We start from the raw sequence: 20,542 nt of genomic DNA, 5'->3' as shown, positions 1-20,542 counted from the left end.
AACAAAATAAGAAAATCACTATAAGAGAAATCGAGTGAATATCCAATGTTGTCAAAATTTCAACTTTAACCGCTCATAAAAATTTAATTTGACTTTCCGGTAAAAATTTTTTTTGACAAACTTGTAATAAATCTTGTATTCAATTTTTAAATCTTTGATATAAATAGAAAAATTGTTATGTATTTCTAACAAAATTTAATTTGCTAATTATCATGATTTTTACGAATTTTGTCAAAATTCTATGTTTAAACTCGCATAAAAAATTATTATATCGACTTGAGTTCAAAAAAAAAACAAATAATAATTGAAAATTTCATACACCTAAAAATAGTTAAACGCAAATCAAAATATTTTGAAAATATTATGGTGTACAGAAAATGCTTACACAAATATTCAGCGAAAATTGCATCTACCTATGGTCATTTTTGTCAGTTACACTAAAAACCAAAATCGATTTTTTCGAAAAACGGTTTTGCTTAAAAATCCCCGTTTTTCCTGTTGCTTTTGTAAACTATTGAGAATTTTAAATGTAGACTTCCCGAATGCACCAACTTGATTCACTTTCCTATCAGAAAAGTTGCTGTTGAAGGAAACCTAAGCACTTTTACTGAAGAAACCATGATGATAGACACAAAAAAAATGTATGTCTAAAAACACACATAATTGTAAAATCAATACATTCATCGCTCCGCTCAGAATCTAAAATATAAACTTATAGAATCTATCCAACTATATCCAAATAATAAAATATCATTACTAATATTAATTTATTACTAATTTATGTGTACTAGAATTGTCAAATTTGTTAGTAAAATATTATCATTAACAATTTATATAGCTTTTATATTGCTCGATTACACATGTACACCTTTAAAATAAATGTTGAGCGTGTGCTTAAATTATCTAAGTAGAATCTTACAATAATATTAAAATCTTGATACATTTGCATATTATTCAGCAAATTATTTACTAACTCATTGGCATATTTTGAATTATAGATTTACACATTTCCTACCATTTTTCAACCAGACATTGTGCTCTAAGTGTTGCTTAGTGTTCTTTTTGTACACAATACCTTCACTATTTTTATAATACACATATATAATGAACTACCTTGTAGTTCTTATTTATTCTAAGTATCAATTAAGAATTCAAGTGTTATTATTTAAATTTGCAATAAAAAAAAATTCCTTTAATTTTGGACTTAATTTAAAAACCATTTATACCTTACATCAAAATACAATATTCTTTTTAAATCTAATATATTTTATTAAAAACAGATATTTTCATATAATTTAATAGTATAATATATGTAGTAAATATTAAAACTGTTTTTAAATTGTCATCAGAAGAAAAATAATAATACATTTAAAATAGAAATTATTTTAATCTTAACACATTTAAATCCAACCACTGAACTGTAAATATGAAACATGCATTGCATATAATTTGTGCATCATAAAGTGTCCTCTACATGGAGGCCGCCATTTTAATTTCATTAGATACATTTTCATTGAAATCATATCAAGAAAAATAAAATTCTTAGTAATAATGAATCTATACGTTATGTTTTATAATACAGTATATAGAAACAAAACCAATATGGCGCTGTCCAATAGTGGGACAAGTTTATTGATCTCTACTGTGTTCCGTATTTACAGTTCAGTGAATTCAACATACAGAAAATATTTATGGCAATGCATTTCATAGAAATATAAAATAATTTTTTCACCTAAAATTATAAATCACTGAATATATTCCTTGGTGGCACCCACGTACTGTTAGGTCTTGTACTCACATTGGGCAACTGTCTTTCTACTTCAGGAGTATCATTCGTACTGTAGCTATGATAGGATCGATCAATGGGATCAGCATTATCCAACAAGTATGATTTCATGTTGTCTTTCCGAGATGGTGGAACTCCTAATAATTCATTATTGATCATTATCATAGACATTTTTTGCTATAGTAATATTATGTTATACATACTTTCTTCAACATCTTCATTTGTATTTGGTATAGACCTTTCTCTATATTTACGACGCATTTCATTGCCTCGTATTTTACGTTCACGCCTTTCTTTTTCTAAATTCAAAATTAACAGTTTGAGCATCAACTAATAGCTTTTAGTACAGTATTATACAATCTACCTCGAACAACTAGCAAACGCCCTTCTTGAATATAATCGGTAACCAAATCATCATCTTCCAAAAACTGAGGAAATCCTAATATGGACAATATTCTTGTTCCAACATTGAAATAAGTTGCTAAACATACAGCAAGTATAAGAGTTGGAAAGTATACATTGAAACCATCACTGATTATTGTAATAACATCCATATGACCCATTATCTAAAATGAAAATAATTCAAGTAAGGTAAAAGAATGTTAAAATTATTGATATCTAGTTAAAAAAGTGAATGACAAACTGCGAGCATAATAACCTTAAGTGGTACAAATGAATAAGAGCAAAAATAAAATAGGTAAGCCAGTTTCTTAGTTATAAGTAGAGGTCAGATTTATATTCTCTTCAAATCCTTAAAATATGATGTTTTTATGTCCCATAAAATAAGCAATATATTCTCTTAATATTCCTTTAAAATACCAGATATATGATATTTTACATCCTTAAATATGCAAAATATTCTTTTAATATTAAAAAAAAAATTCAGTTTTTATTAATTTGATTTAAATATATTTAATTTAATTAATTTTACAATAACAATTAGTAACTATATATTGTTCGATGATAAATCATTATGTGAACATTGTATTTATCAAAGTGCTGATACACGGGAAATATTTTCATTATATGCCGGATATTACAAAAATATTCTCAAACATTCTCTAACGTGTTAAATATTCTCTAACCGCTAAAATATGCATTTTAATGCAAAATAAATTTTTTCCTGTGAATTCTGTGTTTCATGATTCGTAAAGATTTCTCACTCCCATTAAACTGCATAGACTAGAAAAAAATATGTAAAATCATAAAAATCCGACTTCTAGTTATAAGTAAAAAAAAACTTAAGTATATAATGTGAAGAAAGGAACTTTTGAACAAAGGTAAACACAATTATGGAGATTTATATCTTGTGAGTTTCTTAAAACAGTTAAATTAAGTATAAGCTTTGGAAAAAAAAACACTGGAACACTCCTCAATTTTTGGTGATTTCAGTACCTACCCCTTTAAATTTTTTCTGACTTAAACCACTGTCTATATTCTAATAAAATAACAAATTTTTACCTGAGTGTAATCAGTTTCAAGAATACGACTCTTTATCACATGACTATCCATGTGAATAAGTCCAAGGAAATTTAAGCACATTGGTGATGTTAGACGACTCAATAACCTACAATGGTAATATTTAATGATTACAATTCAAATAAATTCAACCAGGAAAATACTTACAATCCAAAAAAAATTAAACTGCTTTCAGTGGTTTGATGGTTTGGTGCTAGATAGTATATGTTAAGTAATTTTATCTTAAATATTGTAGAATATGTACAATATGCCAAATAAGCAATTGACAATGTAGATAACACCTGGAAATTACAATTTGGTGACAATAAAAAATCAACACTTATACATAATCTCAAATGAGTTTTTTTTGTACTTTACCTGTATCATAACATAATCATTGTTTTGTTTTGCCATATTGACCATGAGAGCAAAAATAGAGAGCACTGGTTGCTTTTTGAAAAATGTCATTTCAGACCACACAATAACAACTGATAGTATACCAGTAATCACCGATAAAGCTTGAAGCATCATAGGATGTAAACGACACCACCAATACCACTCTACAAATTAACAAATTGACTATTATATATAAAATATACATAATTAAATATGGATATGATTATATTAGCAAGTTATAATATATTAGAATAAAATTTTGAATAGCTTGAAATTGTTTTTGGTATAGAATATATAATAATTATAATACATAGATAAATTCAAAAATAAATATAACTAAGAGAAAAAAAAATTATAAATATTAACTATCAATAAATTTAACTCACCAATTGTTGATGTATCTGCATAACTATTGAATTTTGAAGGTTTATTGAACATTTTTTTAAACTTTCGTTCTCTAGATGTCATATTTGAATTAATATCTTCTAAGAAAATAGCTTTTTCTAGCATTAGGCTGCCCTGTGTCTCAGTACGATGATACATATGCACAGCTACAATCAACTAAAACAATATATATTTATATAAATTCTTATATGTAAGTATATAGTAATTTTTTTTATACATATTTATTTAATTGAAGTCTGATAACAAAATAGGTAAATAAATCTGATATCTACTAGCAATTGTATCACACACTTAAAGGTGCTTCATTGACGTCTCATACAATTCATAAGTAACCATAGCAACAATATTTACACATCACTCACTATAATTTCTTCTTGAATATTTTACTCAAATGTAATAATAAGTTAGAAAAATGAATACATTAAGCAAATCTCAGATTATTATTCACAGGGAGAAGTCTGTAAATTATCAGTTGAAAGATTGTCAATGGATTCACAACTCAGCCAAGTTCACAGCTGTTGGTGGCAAACCAAACTTGAAAGGTGTTATAAATATTTATACATTGGATGATAATGATATTCAAACTATTCAAGAGTATGAGAAATCAGTTGCCATTGAATGTGCTACTTTTCAAGCAAGTTCTAGTAATAAAAGACACTTGGCAGTTGGAAACTATGAAGGTGGCTTAGAAATTGTGGACTTGGAGTATTCAGCCAAGTCACTCTATTCTGTAAAAGCTCACCAAGGACTTATTTATTGTATTGATGGTATTGGTGGGCTTGGAATTGGATGCGGAGCCCCTGAATTAGTGACAGGTATAATAACATTATAATATTTGTATTATAGTTATTGTTTATTATTTACTTAAATTCAATTTTTGCTCATTAATGAAAATAATTAACTGTTTAAGGTGGGAAGGACGGTTCAGTCAAAATATGGGATCCAAGAGAAAAACTACCAGTTGCAAAAATGGAAACTGCAATCGGTGCTACAAAGCGAGATTGTTGGACAGTGGCATTTGGAAATGCCTACAATTCAGAAGAACGAATCGTTTGTGCTGGTTATGATAACGGTGACATAAAAATGTTAGACTTAAGAGCAATGGCATTACGCTGGGAAACCAATGTTTCAAATGGAGTTTGTAGTTTAGAATTTGATAGAAGAGACATTAAAATGAATAAACTAATAGCCACAACAATTGAATCACATTTTTATGTATTTGATATTAAAGTTCAACATCCTACAAAAGGTTTTGGTTACATAAAAAATAATGTACACAAGCATACTATTTGGACTGTCAGACATCTACCACAAAATCGAGAAATATTTACTACTACTGGAGGAAATGGTTCAATATACTTATGGAAATATATGTATCCTGAAGACAGATATAAAACTGAATCTGATGGTGACAAGATAACAAATCCAGGCAAATTACAATTAATTCAAAATCAGTTAATATCAACACAACCAATCAATAATTTTCGATGGTGTCCCAGTAAATTAGGTCTAGCATTGTGTACATCATTTGATCAAAACATTAGGCTATTAATTTTAACAAAACTCAACTTGTATTAAGCTCATTACTATCATTAATCTAATATTTTTTTTAATATAATATCTCTTTCTTGTATTACTTGTTTATGAAGTCGAGTTAGCATGCCAATTGAAGGAGGTGTTGTATGATTCCTTGAATTAGACCGCACATTTTTCAAAAAATCTCGTTGATCCTCAGGAACTTTTTTCAAAATGATTTGAAAACAATCATACAACGCATCATTTGGACTCATACTGATACTAACACTTTTAATTGACTAATGTAAAAATTCCAAATTTTAGTTAATTTTTCGTATTTTATATAAAACAATATAATATATAGTAAATAAGTACTTCAAGAACATCTTCTAAAGCTCCTTCAGATTCTAACTTTTCTGTATTGAGTTTTGACAGTTTGAAGTAAACTTTTCTCAATGTATAATCAATTTGACTAGAACGCCATAATTCTCTTGGAATGTCCACTAATGCAATACCTAATAATAATATTAACAGAAACAATCCCCATGTATTGCTAGCCGATGATGCGATAGCTTTTAATTTTTGCCTAAAAGAAATAAAAATGATAATATTTTGATATTAATAATAATTCTAATAACAGAAAAAAAAATTTTCTAATTGTTGAAATAGCCAACATTTAACAGAATTTAACAGTGTATAAATCACCCTTATTTGTATTTAAATTAAGTTGAAAAAAACTGAAGGCTCCATTGAAAATTAAATTTGAAATTAATATTTGTATGATAAATATAGAAGCAACCTATTTTTTGAATAACTTATATACTCTGTTCACAAAAAAATGCAACTGGGCGGCGACCAAAACTAGAGATCAATTCTTGCGCATTCCCAGCCTCAAGGTGGGAGATGCACGAACGAGGTTGTTTTCTTATTGTGAACAGAGTATAGTTTCATTTTAAATCATAATTTTATTAAAATTAATATAAACTATTGATTAATTTTAAATTCAAATATCTTCATAACCTTATGTTTAAATAAAATTATAAATATAATACTTAGTTATTACCTATTTTAATTTATATTCCTTTTTAATTTACATAATTTTGTTGTTATTTATTATTCTATAGTACCTGATATCTGTAAAAAAACTTTTATATACCTACCAATCTAAATGCACTCCTGGCTTAAGAGCAATGTAGATTATAAGTATTGTAACAATTAACAATAATGTACTATAATAGAGTGTATTGCTTTTGATAGCATTTTTTAATTTGTCCTTCAATGTAAATTCTCCAGATTTCACATAGTATTGCATAACTGGCATAATAAACCTAAACATACATAATTTTAAATAACTGTAATATAGTTACTGTATACATTATACATTTAACATATTGCAAATTTAATGTTATACAAATAAAACATTAAATATATAAAAATAGAATCATAGTGACATCAGTAACAGCAAAAGAGAGTTCAAAAGTAGGATAGACACTTTGATACACACAAAATATTTTGGAGTAATGCCTGTAATTTGTAGCTCTTATTTACTATTGAGAGAAAATGAGTGAAAGATTAACTGTTATCTTTCACCATGACAAACAAACAGACATAGCAAAACTGATCGAAACAAGGATTATGAGGTCTATCTGTTTAAAAATAATTAACTACTTATTACAAAATGTACTAATGAGTTAACAGGATACAAGCATGTGTTGTCTCCGTCTTACAAGAGCGTAGCATATCAAATTTTAAGTTCAGCAGATCAAGTTTAGCTCAGTTAGCTTAAAAATTAGAGTGAATTGACCTCTTATTAAAATTAAAACATAATAAAAAGCCCATGAAAAGCCCTCCGTAATAATCTTACCTTTAATTTAAATAAGAGGTCAATTCACTCTAAAGTTTAAGCTAACTGAATTAAACGTATCTGCTGAGCTTAAAATTTGGTATGTTACGCACTTGCACGAAGGAGACAACACATGCGGGTATAACGTCCTCTTAATTCCAGTACCCTATGTAAGCTTTCACAGTATTAATTCTTTTATTTCAAATTATTTAAATAATTTAAAAACCCAGTAAAAAGCAGAAGTTTCATACTTCAATAATACAATTTGTATGGGTAAAGCTTGACCTATTTTTAAAAATGTGGATATAAAAAAAATGATTAGATTAATATCGTTACATGAATATTATGTGATCACAATAAATATTTTATGCAAGTTCTCTTTAAGTCAAATTTTTATCAATAATATTATATTAAATATGTTTTTTTCAGTTAAAATGTATTGGTTTAATTGTATAAATATTTTTGATTAATTTTCAAATAAATATATAGGTATATACAGTATTTTAAGGGTTTGATTATAATTTCTTTGGTAATAACATTTTCTAATAAATATTTTATATGTGTTTATCAAGCAATTTTTATTTAGCATCAAAGAGTTTAAATTATGAAATGTTCAGTGTACCTACAAAGAATTTACTGTAACTTATGGGCTACACCACTACATACCATGTTAAAAATTGGGAAGTCCAATAAACAACCCTCCACATTTTTGGTAAAGTAGATTCTGGCACATAACTCCAGGGTTTATTACAGGCTGATAATTCATGACTAGAATTTGTAGTATTATCGTTATGGTTATACGCATCTTGAACACATTTACGATAAGCTGCCTAGAATTCAGAATAATAATCATGTATTAATTATTCAAATGTTAACAACCTATGTAAATAATGTATACAAATAAACCTTTCAGTCAGATTAATATTTTCATTAAGTGATAGAAATCAAAATTGAATGAATATTTTTTTAATGAAATGTAGGTATAACACTATGATATATTATGTTTATAATAATCTATGAACTTACCAAAGATATATCGATGGGAAGAACGAAGATAATTAAAAGAGAAAAATACCAAGCGATGAGCACGGCTGTTGTAACAACAATATTTTGAGTTTTCCAATTGCCATAACGGTTAAGTAGCACCGTAGTTAAAATAAAAGCAAATATAACTTCAGCACTAAATATTCCCACAGTCATTTTAAAACTAATTTAATCATCTATTTGACAATTTGTTTTCTGCTTCGGATTGCATCTTTTGTAATTTTTCCAATGTCATAGATTTCAATGGCATTAATTTGGGTTTACATAGTATCAATTGCAAAGATTCCCTGTGATGCAATAATCCAACTTTCGGTACAAAATGTTTTATTGATATGGAGTTTTTCAAAACTTTTGAATTATTTTCCACTGGTGGTTCAGGAGATGTTTTGTCATCCTGCATACCAACTAAAATTCAAATATAAATATATCATCTAATTATAATGCTTTTAACATTGTATTTGCTTTTGGACTATTTTGAGTTTTGACCAAAAATAATTCAGGGGTCTGTTCAAAGTTAAACCCAAATTAGTCAATAAATATTACTTAAATTAGGGGTAATATCTCAGAAATGTTTAATTAAGAAGTTAATTTTTGGTGAAAAACTTATTCTTCAAGAACTATAGGACAGTGTGAAAAATATCGTTATCACAATCTATAATACTAGAGCATTGAACAACGAGTTGATGAGCTATTATACTACTCCAATGTTGAAAAAAACACAGAATTTCAAACAGGGTTCAGTGTCCATAGTAAAAATGATTACTTGTAATTGATATAAAAAATATATTTATAACTTACCGAATTATAACGATTAACAAACTGAATCAGTTAACAGATGACAAACACTATAAATCTGGTAGGCATTAAGTTTAAGTGTGTGAATAGGACTGCTTCCAATAACTTAGGTCCTTCCCACTTGGAAATTATAAGAATACATTATTTTTTTAAGCGGTTGATAAATAGTATTGAACTTTTAAAAAAATATTCGTATCGTCCGTCATACATCGATCGGATTCAACAGACAACAAATAACAATAACATAGAATAATATCAAAGAACAATGATAAAATATTGTATAATTCTTATCTATGGACAAATTGTGCACCTACCACACGGAAACCTTTCAAGTACAGTAAGTACTAAAGTTACTGAGGAACTAGGAAGTTGTCTTGTTTATTTTTCGAGTGACACGTTAGTGTTTGACGTTTTAAATGATTTGATTGTTTAAAATATATTACTACCAACATATACTAAACACCGAAGTCCTTCTTGGTAATTTCTAATTCATACTACTATTTACTTTAATCTACGACATAATTATAGATCATGCATAAAGTTGGCAGCATAATTTGCTATTTTTGATAAGACGCAAGTTCTGTTATCGACTAGCAATATTTGATAACAGAACTAGTGGTTCCCAAATCAAAAATAATCCTAAATTCACTAAAAATACATCATTTTATGTTATGCAATTAATAGCTACATACAATTTTGAAATACATAATCACTTTTAAAAACATTTTTTACACGACGTTCTATTAATCACCGAGGTCTAAAAGAACATTATTTGGTAGATCGCGAACTACCCACTGATTTTAGAGAGACCTTTTTTCATAGATTTTTATTTTTGAATACAGTGGCGGCGCAATGCTAAAAGGGGTGGTGGGTGGGTACCGAGTAGCCAGTAGGTACCTATAGTGGATAGTCAGTTCTGAAAAATATTGAGTGACACAACGTATCAAATAAATAAATATATAAATAGTCATATTCATATAGAGTATAGACATGAACATGGTTTATAAATAAAACAAATGCTTACCTGACATTCAGACGTATTTTCCACAGTTAACCAGAAACGACCAATAACTGATTAGTATTAATAAATATGAATCGCGACTGTGTGTTAGTGAGTAGTGACTTGTTTTCACATTCTGTCAGTAATACAATGTTTTGCTCATTTGCTGTTATTAACGTTATTATTGCAGTCTCAACTCCCAAGCAGAAACTTGGATTCATTTTTAGAAAGGCTAATTTGATATAGAATTATAATAGGGGGTGTGGGGCGTAGCCCCCCCCCCCATGGCTCAGTGCAAAATAAAAAGGTGGGTCGTGCGTGTTGCAACTAACATTTTCTTGCCTCACTGTCGAAAAAGTTCTCGCCGCCACTGTTTGAATAGATACCTGAATTAAAACAAATAACAATAGCATTAAAATTATATAGAAAATAAGTACTTAATACGTGACAATCTATCATTTGGGGCTATCCCAAACTATAGAAAAAAGGTTGAGAGAGCTTTGTTCTATACCTAATGTAAAACAGCACAATTAGTGTCTAACTTAGTAAAATCAGCAATCGCTCATAACATTATAAATCGCTGCTATGACTAATATAACAAGACATTTACGAGTTAATAAGTTAAGTTACTTTTAACAAGTTAAAAGAGTTCCTTTTTTACAGAAGTAACTTCTAACTCGGCGAGTTAAATTTTTATTTTTATTTTTTTCCCGTGTTTTTCAGTAACTATTTTCATAAGTTAATTATTTTCTTAAGCCACAGATTTGAAATAAATTCAATTTTGTAATAATTCATTTTATAAAAAAAATTCTGAAATATTAAATATAATAATTAGTAAATAATAATTTATAATAATAATTATTACTTATTATATTGCATATTCACAGAAAATATTATATAACTATATATTATAGACAAAAATGTTATAGGGGTATTCGCGTCATTAATAAAATAAAAATATAACAATTAACTCAGTAGATACCCCATACACGTTTGTAATGTTCGTAAACTCATTCGTCATTTCTACTTAGGTAATCATTATTAATATTATTACTTACCATTAAATTTTTTTTTTCATTCATAGAATTACAGCAATGACTTGGCCCATTGTTGTAAATAATTTAAACCTGTAATATCGTGGTAGTGTGGTGGTCCATATGCATATTATATAGGTAACCAACTAGGAATTGAAATTGCCATTGAGTGTAGACAATGATCATTTAAGTACCTGTGTAGGTAAAATTATGAGTTTCCTACAGTTTTGAACAGCAATTTAACCACTATTTTGTGTAAAATATACATTTCATAAGAATTTGAACTTCAAATGTTCATTTGTAATACTTGAGGATTTACTCTTAATTTTTGTTTCCAATTATTACAGCAACCACCATCTTGATTAAATAAAATCATTACAAAAATACCATTTATTTGGTAAAACAATTTTGAACTACATTATGATTGTTTTATTTCAATTAAAAAAAATTAAAAAAAAAAATTTTTTTATACTTTCGCATTCCCTTCTAGTTTATTTCTAATTCAATCACTGCTTAAAATTCACAAAACTGTGTTATAAACAAAAAATATATTAAATGGATTAAAGTTAGTAGTTAATAAAGAGTTTATTATGGTATTAAAAGTTGGGTATTAGATCTATATTATCATTAAAATAATTGAACTTAGATTTTAGGAAATGAATTATCTAGATTCTAGGCTCTAAAGTGTCATTTATCATCTTATGATGAAATATTTTAACTTTACAAAAATTCCGATATCTTTCAATAAATAAACTTTGTCAAACAACAGCCATCATTCTTCAGTAATATACAAATACACATATTATGTACAAGATATCGTTATTTTAGAAAGACACTAGCTAGGTAACAAAAAAATTGCACGAAAAGGATTATCTGTGTTATTAATAAGCTCAAAACTTTAAACTGTAAATTTTGCATTGCATGTTGTTCATCTTCTATTATATTTTCTAATTTTTGTAATAATTTCAAACATATTCATGAAGTTGTATATGTGACATGCGTATAATATAATATATAATATATAATTTATATATATTATCTATGGGTAGTTCATAATATTTACTAGAATGGATAGAGACCATGGGCTAAAAGTTAAAAGTATTATATTTTGAAATATTTGGTAAATTATCATGATTTTATTATAACAATTGAAGTATGAATGTTGAAGAGTTGAGTTTTTGGTTGTATTGTTTTACTTTTGAACATTTATTTAAAAATTGTAAGATATTTATTGAATTGTTTGGTATGTTATTTGTTATCTTTTAAAAAAGGTAGGTAGGTATAATCATTAATTTTATATTATAATCTTCTCAATGCACATTAAATCATTAATCATGTATATTGCTATTTCTCCCTAAATTACCTTCCATGTTGGAATTTCTAATGTGAAACTTCTACTCATTGTACTCCCCTCATCGCCACTTTTAATCATTATTCACATTTGCTTATTGTACCATTTTTGTATAGATTGTAAATTTTCATAAATAAACGACATTTAAAAAAAAAAAAAAACTAAATTAGGTTACTTTTGTTTTCTAATTAAATTGTAACTTTAACAAGTTTAAAAAAAATAAAGGTACATTTTTAACTTTAAACTTGAATTACATTTTTCTATATTAACTTAATGAGTTAAAAAAAATTGTTAAATTGCCTAGCCTTGAATATAATCACCATGTGTATTATTTTTTGTTTAGGTACTTAATATTTATAAGTAATTTTTAACATACCACAATATTTGAACGTGTAGGACTGTAGGTAATCGTTTTTTATTATAATTTTTAACATACAATCTATTTAATTTCGTATATTTTTATATAGTAATCAATTTAAGCGATATTATTATTATATATATGTACCTGTATACCACATAATATAACTCCCGGACCTTCACACGAGAATACTCTGTGAGGCCCAGTATTCTTTTCTTGAGAAATAAATTAATAATATCATAATAATTTAACTCATAAAATGATCTTATAAAATATTAATTTGTATTGATTAAATGTATCTTGGCCGTCATATTATTTTATAATTAATTTTTAAACCGGGGATTTTTTTTTCCAACTACAAATCCACCGCACCAATCACCATAATTATAATTCTATAATAGAACAGTCTTATCTTTGGTCGTTGGGCTAATGCCTATAATGGTTGTTCACACGAAATAAGAATTAAGATATCTTAAGCCTTAATTTTCATAATTGTGTGAAGGTGTATTACTGTACTGTATCTAGTAGTACTGTAGTAGTACGAAGATAAGTGGGATGTAAAATATTCAAAATTATAATCTTGACATCTGTCAAGCAAATAAAATGTATCGTGTCATATTATCATTGTGTTGTATTTTGTACTCGTGTTCTGGAATATCAGAGAACAATATGGGAATATGGAATCCCGAACAAAATTTAACTGTCGAACAAAAAGTCTGAAAATATAAAAAAAATGCTCTAGGTTTTTATTAATTAGGTAATTATTATCATTATTACTGTAGTGATCAATCTTTCTATTTTTTAAATTTGTGTATGTAATTATAATATTTGTAAAGCCACCTTCATTTAAGTTAACAAATAACATAGTAGGTAATGTAATAGAATAGTCTTTCAGTTTTAATTAAATGTATGTATTAATTGTTATGAGTACTTAGTCAATGACGAAATCCAACAAAACATTATTAATATAATTAAATAAAATATATAATATAAATATAATTAATTATTATAATATTAAAATTAATACATGCTTTAAATTAAAATCTAGAGGGCCTAAGCATAGAAAGCAACAAAAAAATGGGTTATTCAAAATTTACATTTTAATTAGCATTAATTTAAAAATGTAGTTCGGGCTGAGTCGGGCCAGATAAAAAAAGGCTCGCGAGCCCCCAGTTTCCCCGCACCCTTACTATAGTACCTATATACCATATACCTTTATATAATGAATAATATAATTATAAAAATGATAATAGAATAGAATATTTTATACTTTCGGACTTTTTGTCAGATAATAAAAATTAATCGGGACTTTTTATCAAACTTTTTTTCAAAACTGGACTAATTGAACGATTACTGAGAACATGCCACCTGGGAGCAAATAAGTGCCATCACTGCCACATGCGACCTACACTTTACTACTATGGGCATATATGGGATATTTTTAATAGATCCATGATGAAATAATGTTATTTATTATTATTTTATTATACAGCTAGTGCCTAGGGTATAATAAATCTGTGTTTACTTTTACTAGGTACCCATAACCCATCTGACACTCACAAAAAATAATTATTTTCTTCTTTATTCTGGAACTGCTGAGCCCTCAGCGCCCCCCCCCCCCGTTTAAGTCACTGGTGCATATTCCATAAATCTATGAACATTGTCCACGGACTAAAAATTAAGACAATTCTATCGTGGTAGAAATCCGTGCCTAATGCCTATGACTCATTAACCCTGAGGCCTGAAATAGTGAAATAAGGAAGTTAGAAAGGAAGTCTGGGTTGCGATCAGTCAACACTAGAGAGCTATTAGCTAATTAGCCATTCAGCCCATTAGCTTATTAGTTATTAGCAGCTCCCTGATCAACACTATCATAGATTAGAAATAAAGTAAGTATTAAAGTAGGTATACTTAAGTATAGGTATCTGGTATTTAATCTATGACACTATCGAGATCAAGAATACACCGTATTATACGGTCAAAACCACGAGGTCAGGACTCAACAGATCAGTGTCCAGTGATCATGCTGAAGTGTTGGCTACACTGATTAAAAATAAAAACTTTATCATCGGCAACAAAATAAAAAGGCGGTAAATTGCAAATAAAGTTGACTTATATCATGATAAATGATAATAATAAAATGAAATTACTTCTGTATAATCTGTGCCGACTGCCGAGTGCCGATCATTTATTCTATTTTATTAATATCTAGGTGTTCTTCTTTTGTATAGGTGATTCAATAATTGTATTAACAGTTTATTTGTATGTCAAAAAAGATCAAGAGTGTCTAGGTTTATTTGTTGGATATGGATGTATTGAAATTCTAAACAGGTATGTCGTATTCGAGGCAGGGCTTTAGTTCGTTAAAGTTAGAAACGAAAATGTTCAATGAAATACATACACTATATCACTGTAAAAATTATAAACACTACACTCTATATTTTAGTTATAGGTTGGTTTAGTATAAAATAAGCCAGTGTTTAAAAAAAAAGTAAACCACAAAAAAGTGTATTCACTTTTAACTTTTTCTCATTGATGCATATTATCTTTACTTAGCACTGAGTTAAAAAAAAATATTAACTTGTCCATCTTTGGCGTTCTGTATCATAACGTAGAAAATTATTATTACATTATGTTTTTTTATTACAACAATATAGTCAACCTCACTACATTAACGTAAACAAAATCATTATTTTTAAATAGAGAGTGGAATGAGTGGAAGTTTGACATAAAGACTATAAATTCTGTATAGTTCTACTATTTAATACTTGTGAACTACAGGTATTACGATTATTGTAAATTTGGAAGAAAGATTGAGAATTTATTTTTCAAACCCAGTATAAACATTTATACATCAGTAGATAATAATCCATGCTATATAATTGTTGGTTGGACCAACAATTGAATATGAAAATTATTATGTCTCATTGTTTTAGTTTAATCTATATTAAAAAACTTGGGCTTATATTTTAGTCAATATGACGCAGAAATGTTGAATTTTTTATAAAAAATTTCTTATATGATCAAAAATTATTTAATTGAAAAATAGTAGTTCCAATCTTATGGTAAATAAACAAATGTATCAATATGTTCCAATATAGTTAATAAACAGTTATTAAATACTATAGATCTCTCCTATAATCATTGTTACAATGCTGGTTATTGCACTGTTATAGTGTTATGTCTTGTTAGTAGCAGCTACTATATATATATATTTGTAATGTATTAATATTAAAAAATGTAAAAAAAAATGGAGTTTTAAAAGTGTGTGTATGAGCGTTAAATGTATACTTGCTGTGTTTACCATAGGGCAGGACACAGGAGTCTCCAAACTTCAGATCTCTCCTATTGGGCAATTAAAATTGGCCCGCTAACTAAAACAAATAATCTATTTTAGAACAATTCATATTGACCTTGAATACATAAGTTTGAAGACCTCTGTCATAGCTGAGTATGTCAAATTTTTGTATGAGATTATATTTTTTACTAAAAGAACATTCCTGTTGCTCAAGACTATGTATGTAATTTTAGATTTGCAAATAATTGCAATGCAAATATAAAATTAAATTATACAAATTTAAAAACATAGGAATTCATTGAAGCACATTCTTTATTTTTAGGCCATAAATGTATTTTTTCAAAATCTTGATTCTACCATTATTATAAGGTCCTTACGGAAGAAAGGAAATTTGTTAATGTTTTTACTGCAAAAAACAAGATATTGGCATTTCTTCTATTATAGTTAAAATATAGGTTTGTAATTTATATTGTATCTAATACTTATACTTTATTTGTTTTTAGATACTACATTTCTTAATAAAATGGATGATGTATCATTATCAGATTCTCCAATTGTATGGGAGAGTGAATCTTTCGAAGAAGAAAAACAAAAATGGTTTGTAAAACAACATATTATGTTTTTAATTGATGCTTCAAAACCAATGTTCAATACTTATAATAACACAACTTATTTTGCAACAAGTATTGAACTATGCAAAAGAGTAGTTCTAAAACTTATTAGGGAGAGCAGAAATGATAAAATAGGTATATTGATATATGGTACAAACGATGAAAATAAAAAATGTCCGAAGTATATTAATGTGCTATCCGAACCGATAAAACCCAACATTCAATTAATTAAAAAGCTAGATGATGTACTAACTGGTAAACTTATTCAAACTGGACAGTGTCCTTTGTCACCACTATCTGATGCGGTATGGTATGGTAACTATCTTACAAAAAGATGTAGTGAAAATCAAAGCTGTAGTACTATTATGCTCATGTCATGCAATGACCAACCTGAAATAGGCGATACTAAAAAACAATTCCATCTAAGAACAAGAATTGATGATGTTATTAAAAATAATATTGATTTTAAGCTTATACCTATTGGTGCAACATTTAATATGAACCTTTTCTATGGAGCTCTTCTTAAGAACTTAAGTATCTCCAAACCCATCAATGGGTTAGAAAGTATAGATGATATTATGTCGGAAATCAATGACAAACTGAAACATGGTAGAAGTGTATCTAAAATAAAGTTCTTTATCAATAACAACTTTTATATATCTACTTCATTGTACAAATTTTATACAAAATCAAAAATGCCATCAAAAGTAAAGCTGGACAAGAAGACTAATAAACCTTTGACTTGTAAGACTCAAGTATATACGTTAGACACTAAAGAATTAATGTATAAATCTGATCAGGCTAAATATTTGGTATCAGCAGGGGAAAAAATAATATTTAAAAACGAAGACATAACAATTCTGAAAAGTGGTATTATAGAACCTGGTATTAGATTACTTGGATTTACAAATAAAGAGAATATTATGATATGGTATCATTTTAAGACTTCAATCTTCCTACGCCCTAATAATGATGTAGTAGAAGGTAGCACACGTATGTTTAATACTCTGCTTGAATGCTGCTTGGAAAAAAATAAATGTATAATGTGCTTCTTAAAAATTCGGAAAGGAGGAAAAGTTCATTTATCTGCCCTGATACCTCAAGCTGAAATTATAAACGAAACTGGTACTCAAAACCATCCATCAGGATTTCATGTAATATTTTTGCCGTTTCATGAATGTTTGAAACCAGTAAAACCAATAGAACCTACAAAAGACTACGAGTCGTTAAAAGATGAACAAATCTCAATAGGTATGAAAATATGTGAAAACATGCCCATTAATTATTATCCATCACTGATTAAGAACCCTAAAATAAACTTTCATTGGGCAATGTTGGAATCTATGGCATTGGAGTCAGAAGTACCAGAGGTTTTAGATGAAACACTTCCAGCAAATGATGTGTTTGAAAAAAGTTTGAGTACAGTAAAAAATAATCTACATAAACTGCTTTTGGTATGTGATGATAATCTACCACAGCCACCTATAAAGCAACCTACTAAAAGACCTGACGTTGGCAGTCAACGTGGAAAAGAGAAAAAGAAAAAAATGAGCAGTAATTAGAAGTCAAGACAGTAATGATCAGAAAAGTTTGGAACATTTGTTGGGGTATAACTATTATTATATTTTTTTTACAGCCACTACAGTACTGAATGATTATAATAATATAATACAGTTAAGATATCATTATGTATAAATGTATAATAAAGTTTTATGATAGGTTCTTTTGATTTATGCATTTAATATTTGCTGTGTACTATTTAAAGTGTATACCTACTATCATAGATTAAATATATTATTATTAGTATATTAAATCTATGATACTATAAACTATTAATATAAAAAACTAATTTTATTCGTATTATTAAATATTTAGAAAGTTTATTACTTATTACCAACCAGAAGGCTGGCACTTGTAAAAAATTATTATTTTAAAATATCAGAAATATGTTTCAAATGTATAACTTTTTTTAGTAAATTTAATGTGATAATTATTAATACATACCATTATAAATATTTCAAACGAAAAAATACAGAATTGATACAAAAAAATGATACTGACATGATGGCTTTATCTATTTAAAATATAATTTCTTGACTTAAAAACCACTACTACTGTAATTATCCTCTTGATTACAGTTACTCAATGTCTATAAGATTATATTACAGGTATTTAATGATTTATGAACTAATAACACATTGTCATTCGTCAGTATATTTAATTAAATAAATACAAATTTCACAAACATAGGTAAAATATTATTGCCAAATATACTGTTAATATGTAATGACAAAAATATATATTACATATTTACTCCTCCATACATTACTTAACAATCATTCAAGTATCAATTTTATAACAACAATAAAGTTTGAAAAAGCGAACAATAAATAAAATTAATGGAATAATGATTATTATAAATAATGTAAATGCGATATTATTACTTTAATAATTTACATAATCATAATAAGTAAACACAATAATTGTATAATATGTAGTTAAAAAACAAGGGCACATAATATCATAACCAATTCAATTGATTAAGGTTATTTGTGTAAAGGTAAATTCTTATTTTTTTCACTACCTAGTTGCTAATTATAAATGTAAATTTGTATGTCAATAACAATTATTTTGTGCTCAGAAAAATAAGTAAAATATTTCCACTCACATATAAACACAAACGATTAATATAAATGAAAATTATGGTTACTTAAAACTATTTTTATTGCTATTATGTCTAATAAAATTGAATATAGTAAAAGTAAAAAATATAGTAGACACACATTATGCAAAAATCTTCAAATTATTTATTTTATTTTTGACTGATAATGAAATAGTTTTGCAAAAGACTTTGCCAGGTCATCTAATTTTCCATACTATAGGTAAGTAATTTATCTAATAAGTACAAAATATTGTAAGATTTATAATTTATATTAATGAATTAATATAGGAATAAAAATAATTATTATTTTAGTATTTATACCAATAATTTGTAAGTGTACAATTATTTTACTTAAGATGAATAAATACTACAAACATTTTTTGTAAGTTAATACTTAAAAATTGTTCTTAATTGTCCAGCTTTGTACTTAATCATTTAATTTAATTTTGGTTTGAAACCAGATGTGTAAAACAATTATATCAAACAAACAACATGTTCAATAGAATAGTACAAAACACAGATTAAATAAGAATAGTTTATATTTAAATTACAATAAAGAGTAATAATATATGCAATACGCTTAAAATCCGTTTTTAAACATTCATTTGTATATTAACAATATAAATTGAACAGCATTTGTGAGCTCTAAGACATATAACAAAAGTTATCTAGATTTTCATTTAATTAATAATAGTAATAAATAAATATATAAAATGATAGGCCTCTGAGAACACATTAAAATAATCAGTTCGAATCGTCAAAATACAATTTGGTCACTAAATATATACAGGGTGTAACAGAAATAGATGATAAATATAATTAATCTTGTAATCAATTTTGTTCTGATCAATATTATATCTTTTTTTAAACAATTAACAATTATTTCCATATAATATCTAAATTAAAAACAATTGATAAGAATAAAATTTTTTACATAGTAAATTACACCTGTCAGTTTTTTCTGTAACTTCCCGTATATTATATAT

The 20,542-nt window shown here is 26.9% G+C and overlaps 3 protein-coding genes across 3 annotated transcripts; 2 read left to right on the top strand and 1 right to left on the bottom strand.

The window, feature by feature from the left end:
* Positions 1-1,571: 1,571 nt before the first annotated feature.
* Positions 1,572-8,603, bottom strand: LOC111028965 (LMBR1 domain-containing protein 2 homolog). Its single transcript, XM_022307765.1, has 12 exons — positions 8,430-8,603; positions 8,070-8,233; positions 6,721-6,888; positions 5,936-6,146; positions 5,683-5,859; positions 4,027-4,201; positions 3,623-3,804; positions 3,413-3,546; positions 3,248-3,353; positions 2,151-2,352; positions 1,990-2,085; positions 1,572-1,923 (listed from the first exon to the last, which is right to left on the bottom strand). Exons 1-12 carry the CDS (start codon positions 8,601-8,603, stop codon positions 1,739-1,741), a joined length of 1,974 nt encoding a protein of 657 aa, XP_022163457.1. The 3' UTR covers positions 1,572-1,738.
* LOC111028966 (WD repeat-containing protein 92) lies at positions 4,223-5,694 on the top strand. Its single transcript, XM_022307766.1, has 2 exons — positions 4,223-4,860; positions 4,956-5,694. Exons 1-2 carry the CDS (start codon positions 4,458-4,460, stop codon positions 5,621-5,623), a joined length of 1,071 nt encoding a protein of 356 aa, XP_022163458.1. The 5' UTR covers positions 4,223-4,457; the 3' UTR covers positions 5,624-5,694.
* A 6,507-nt stretch (positions 8,604-15,110) lies between the features above and the next one.
* Positions 15,111-18,814, top strand: LOC111028974 (X-ray repair cross-complementing protein 5-like). Its single transcript, XM_022307775.1, has 2 exons — positions 15,111-15,316; positions 16,787-18,814. The coding sequence occupies exon 2, from the start codon at positions 16,807-16,809 to the stop codon at positions 18,454-18,456; it is 1,650 nt and encodes a 549-aa protein (XP_022163467.1). The 5' UTR covers positions 15,111-15,316; positions 16,787-16,806; the 3' UTR covers positions 18,457-18,814.
* The last annotated feature ends 1,728 nt before the right edge of the window (positions 18,815-20,542 follow it).

This window comes from Myzus persicae, unplaced genomic scaffold (genome assembly GCF_001856785.1).
Source record: "Myzus persicae strain clone G006 unplaced genomic scaffold, MPER_G0061.0, whole genome shotgun sequence".
In the NCBI taxonomy this organism is placed as follows: domain Eukaryota; kingdom Metazoa; phylum Arthropoda; class Insecta; order Hemiptera; family Aphididae; genus Myzus; species Myzus persicae.
Note: the sequence above shows the minus strand (reverse complement) of the source record. Positions and strands in the feature narration are given on the sequence as shown.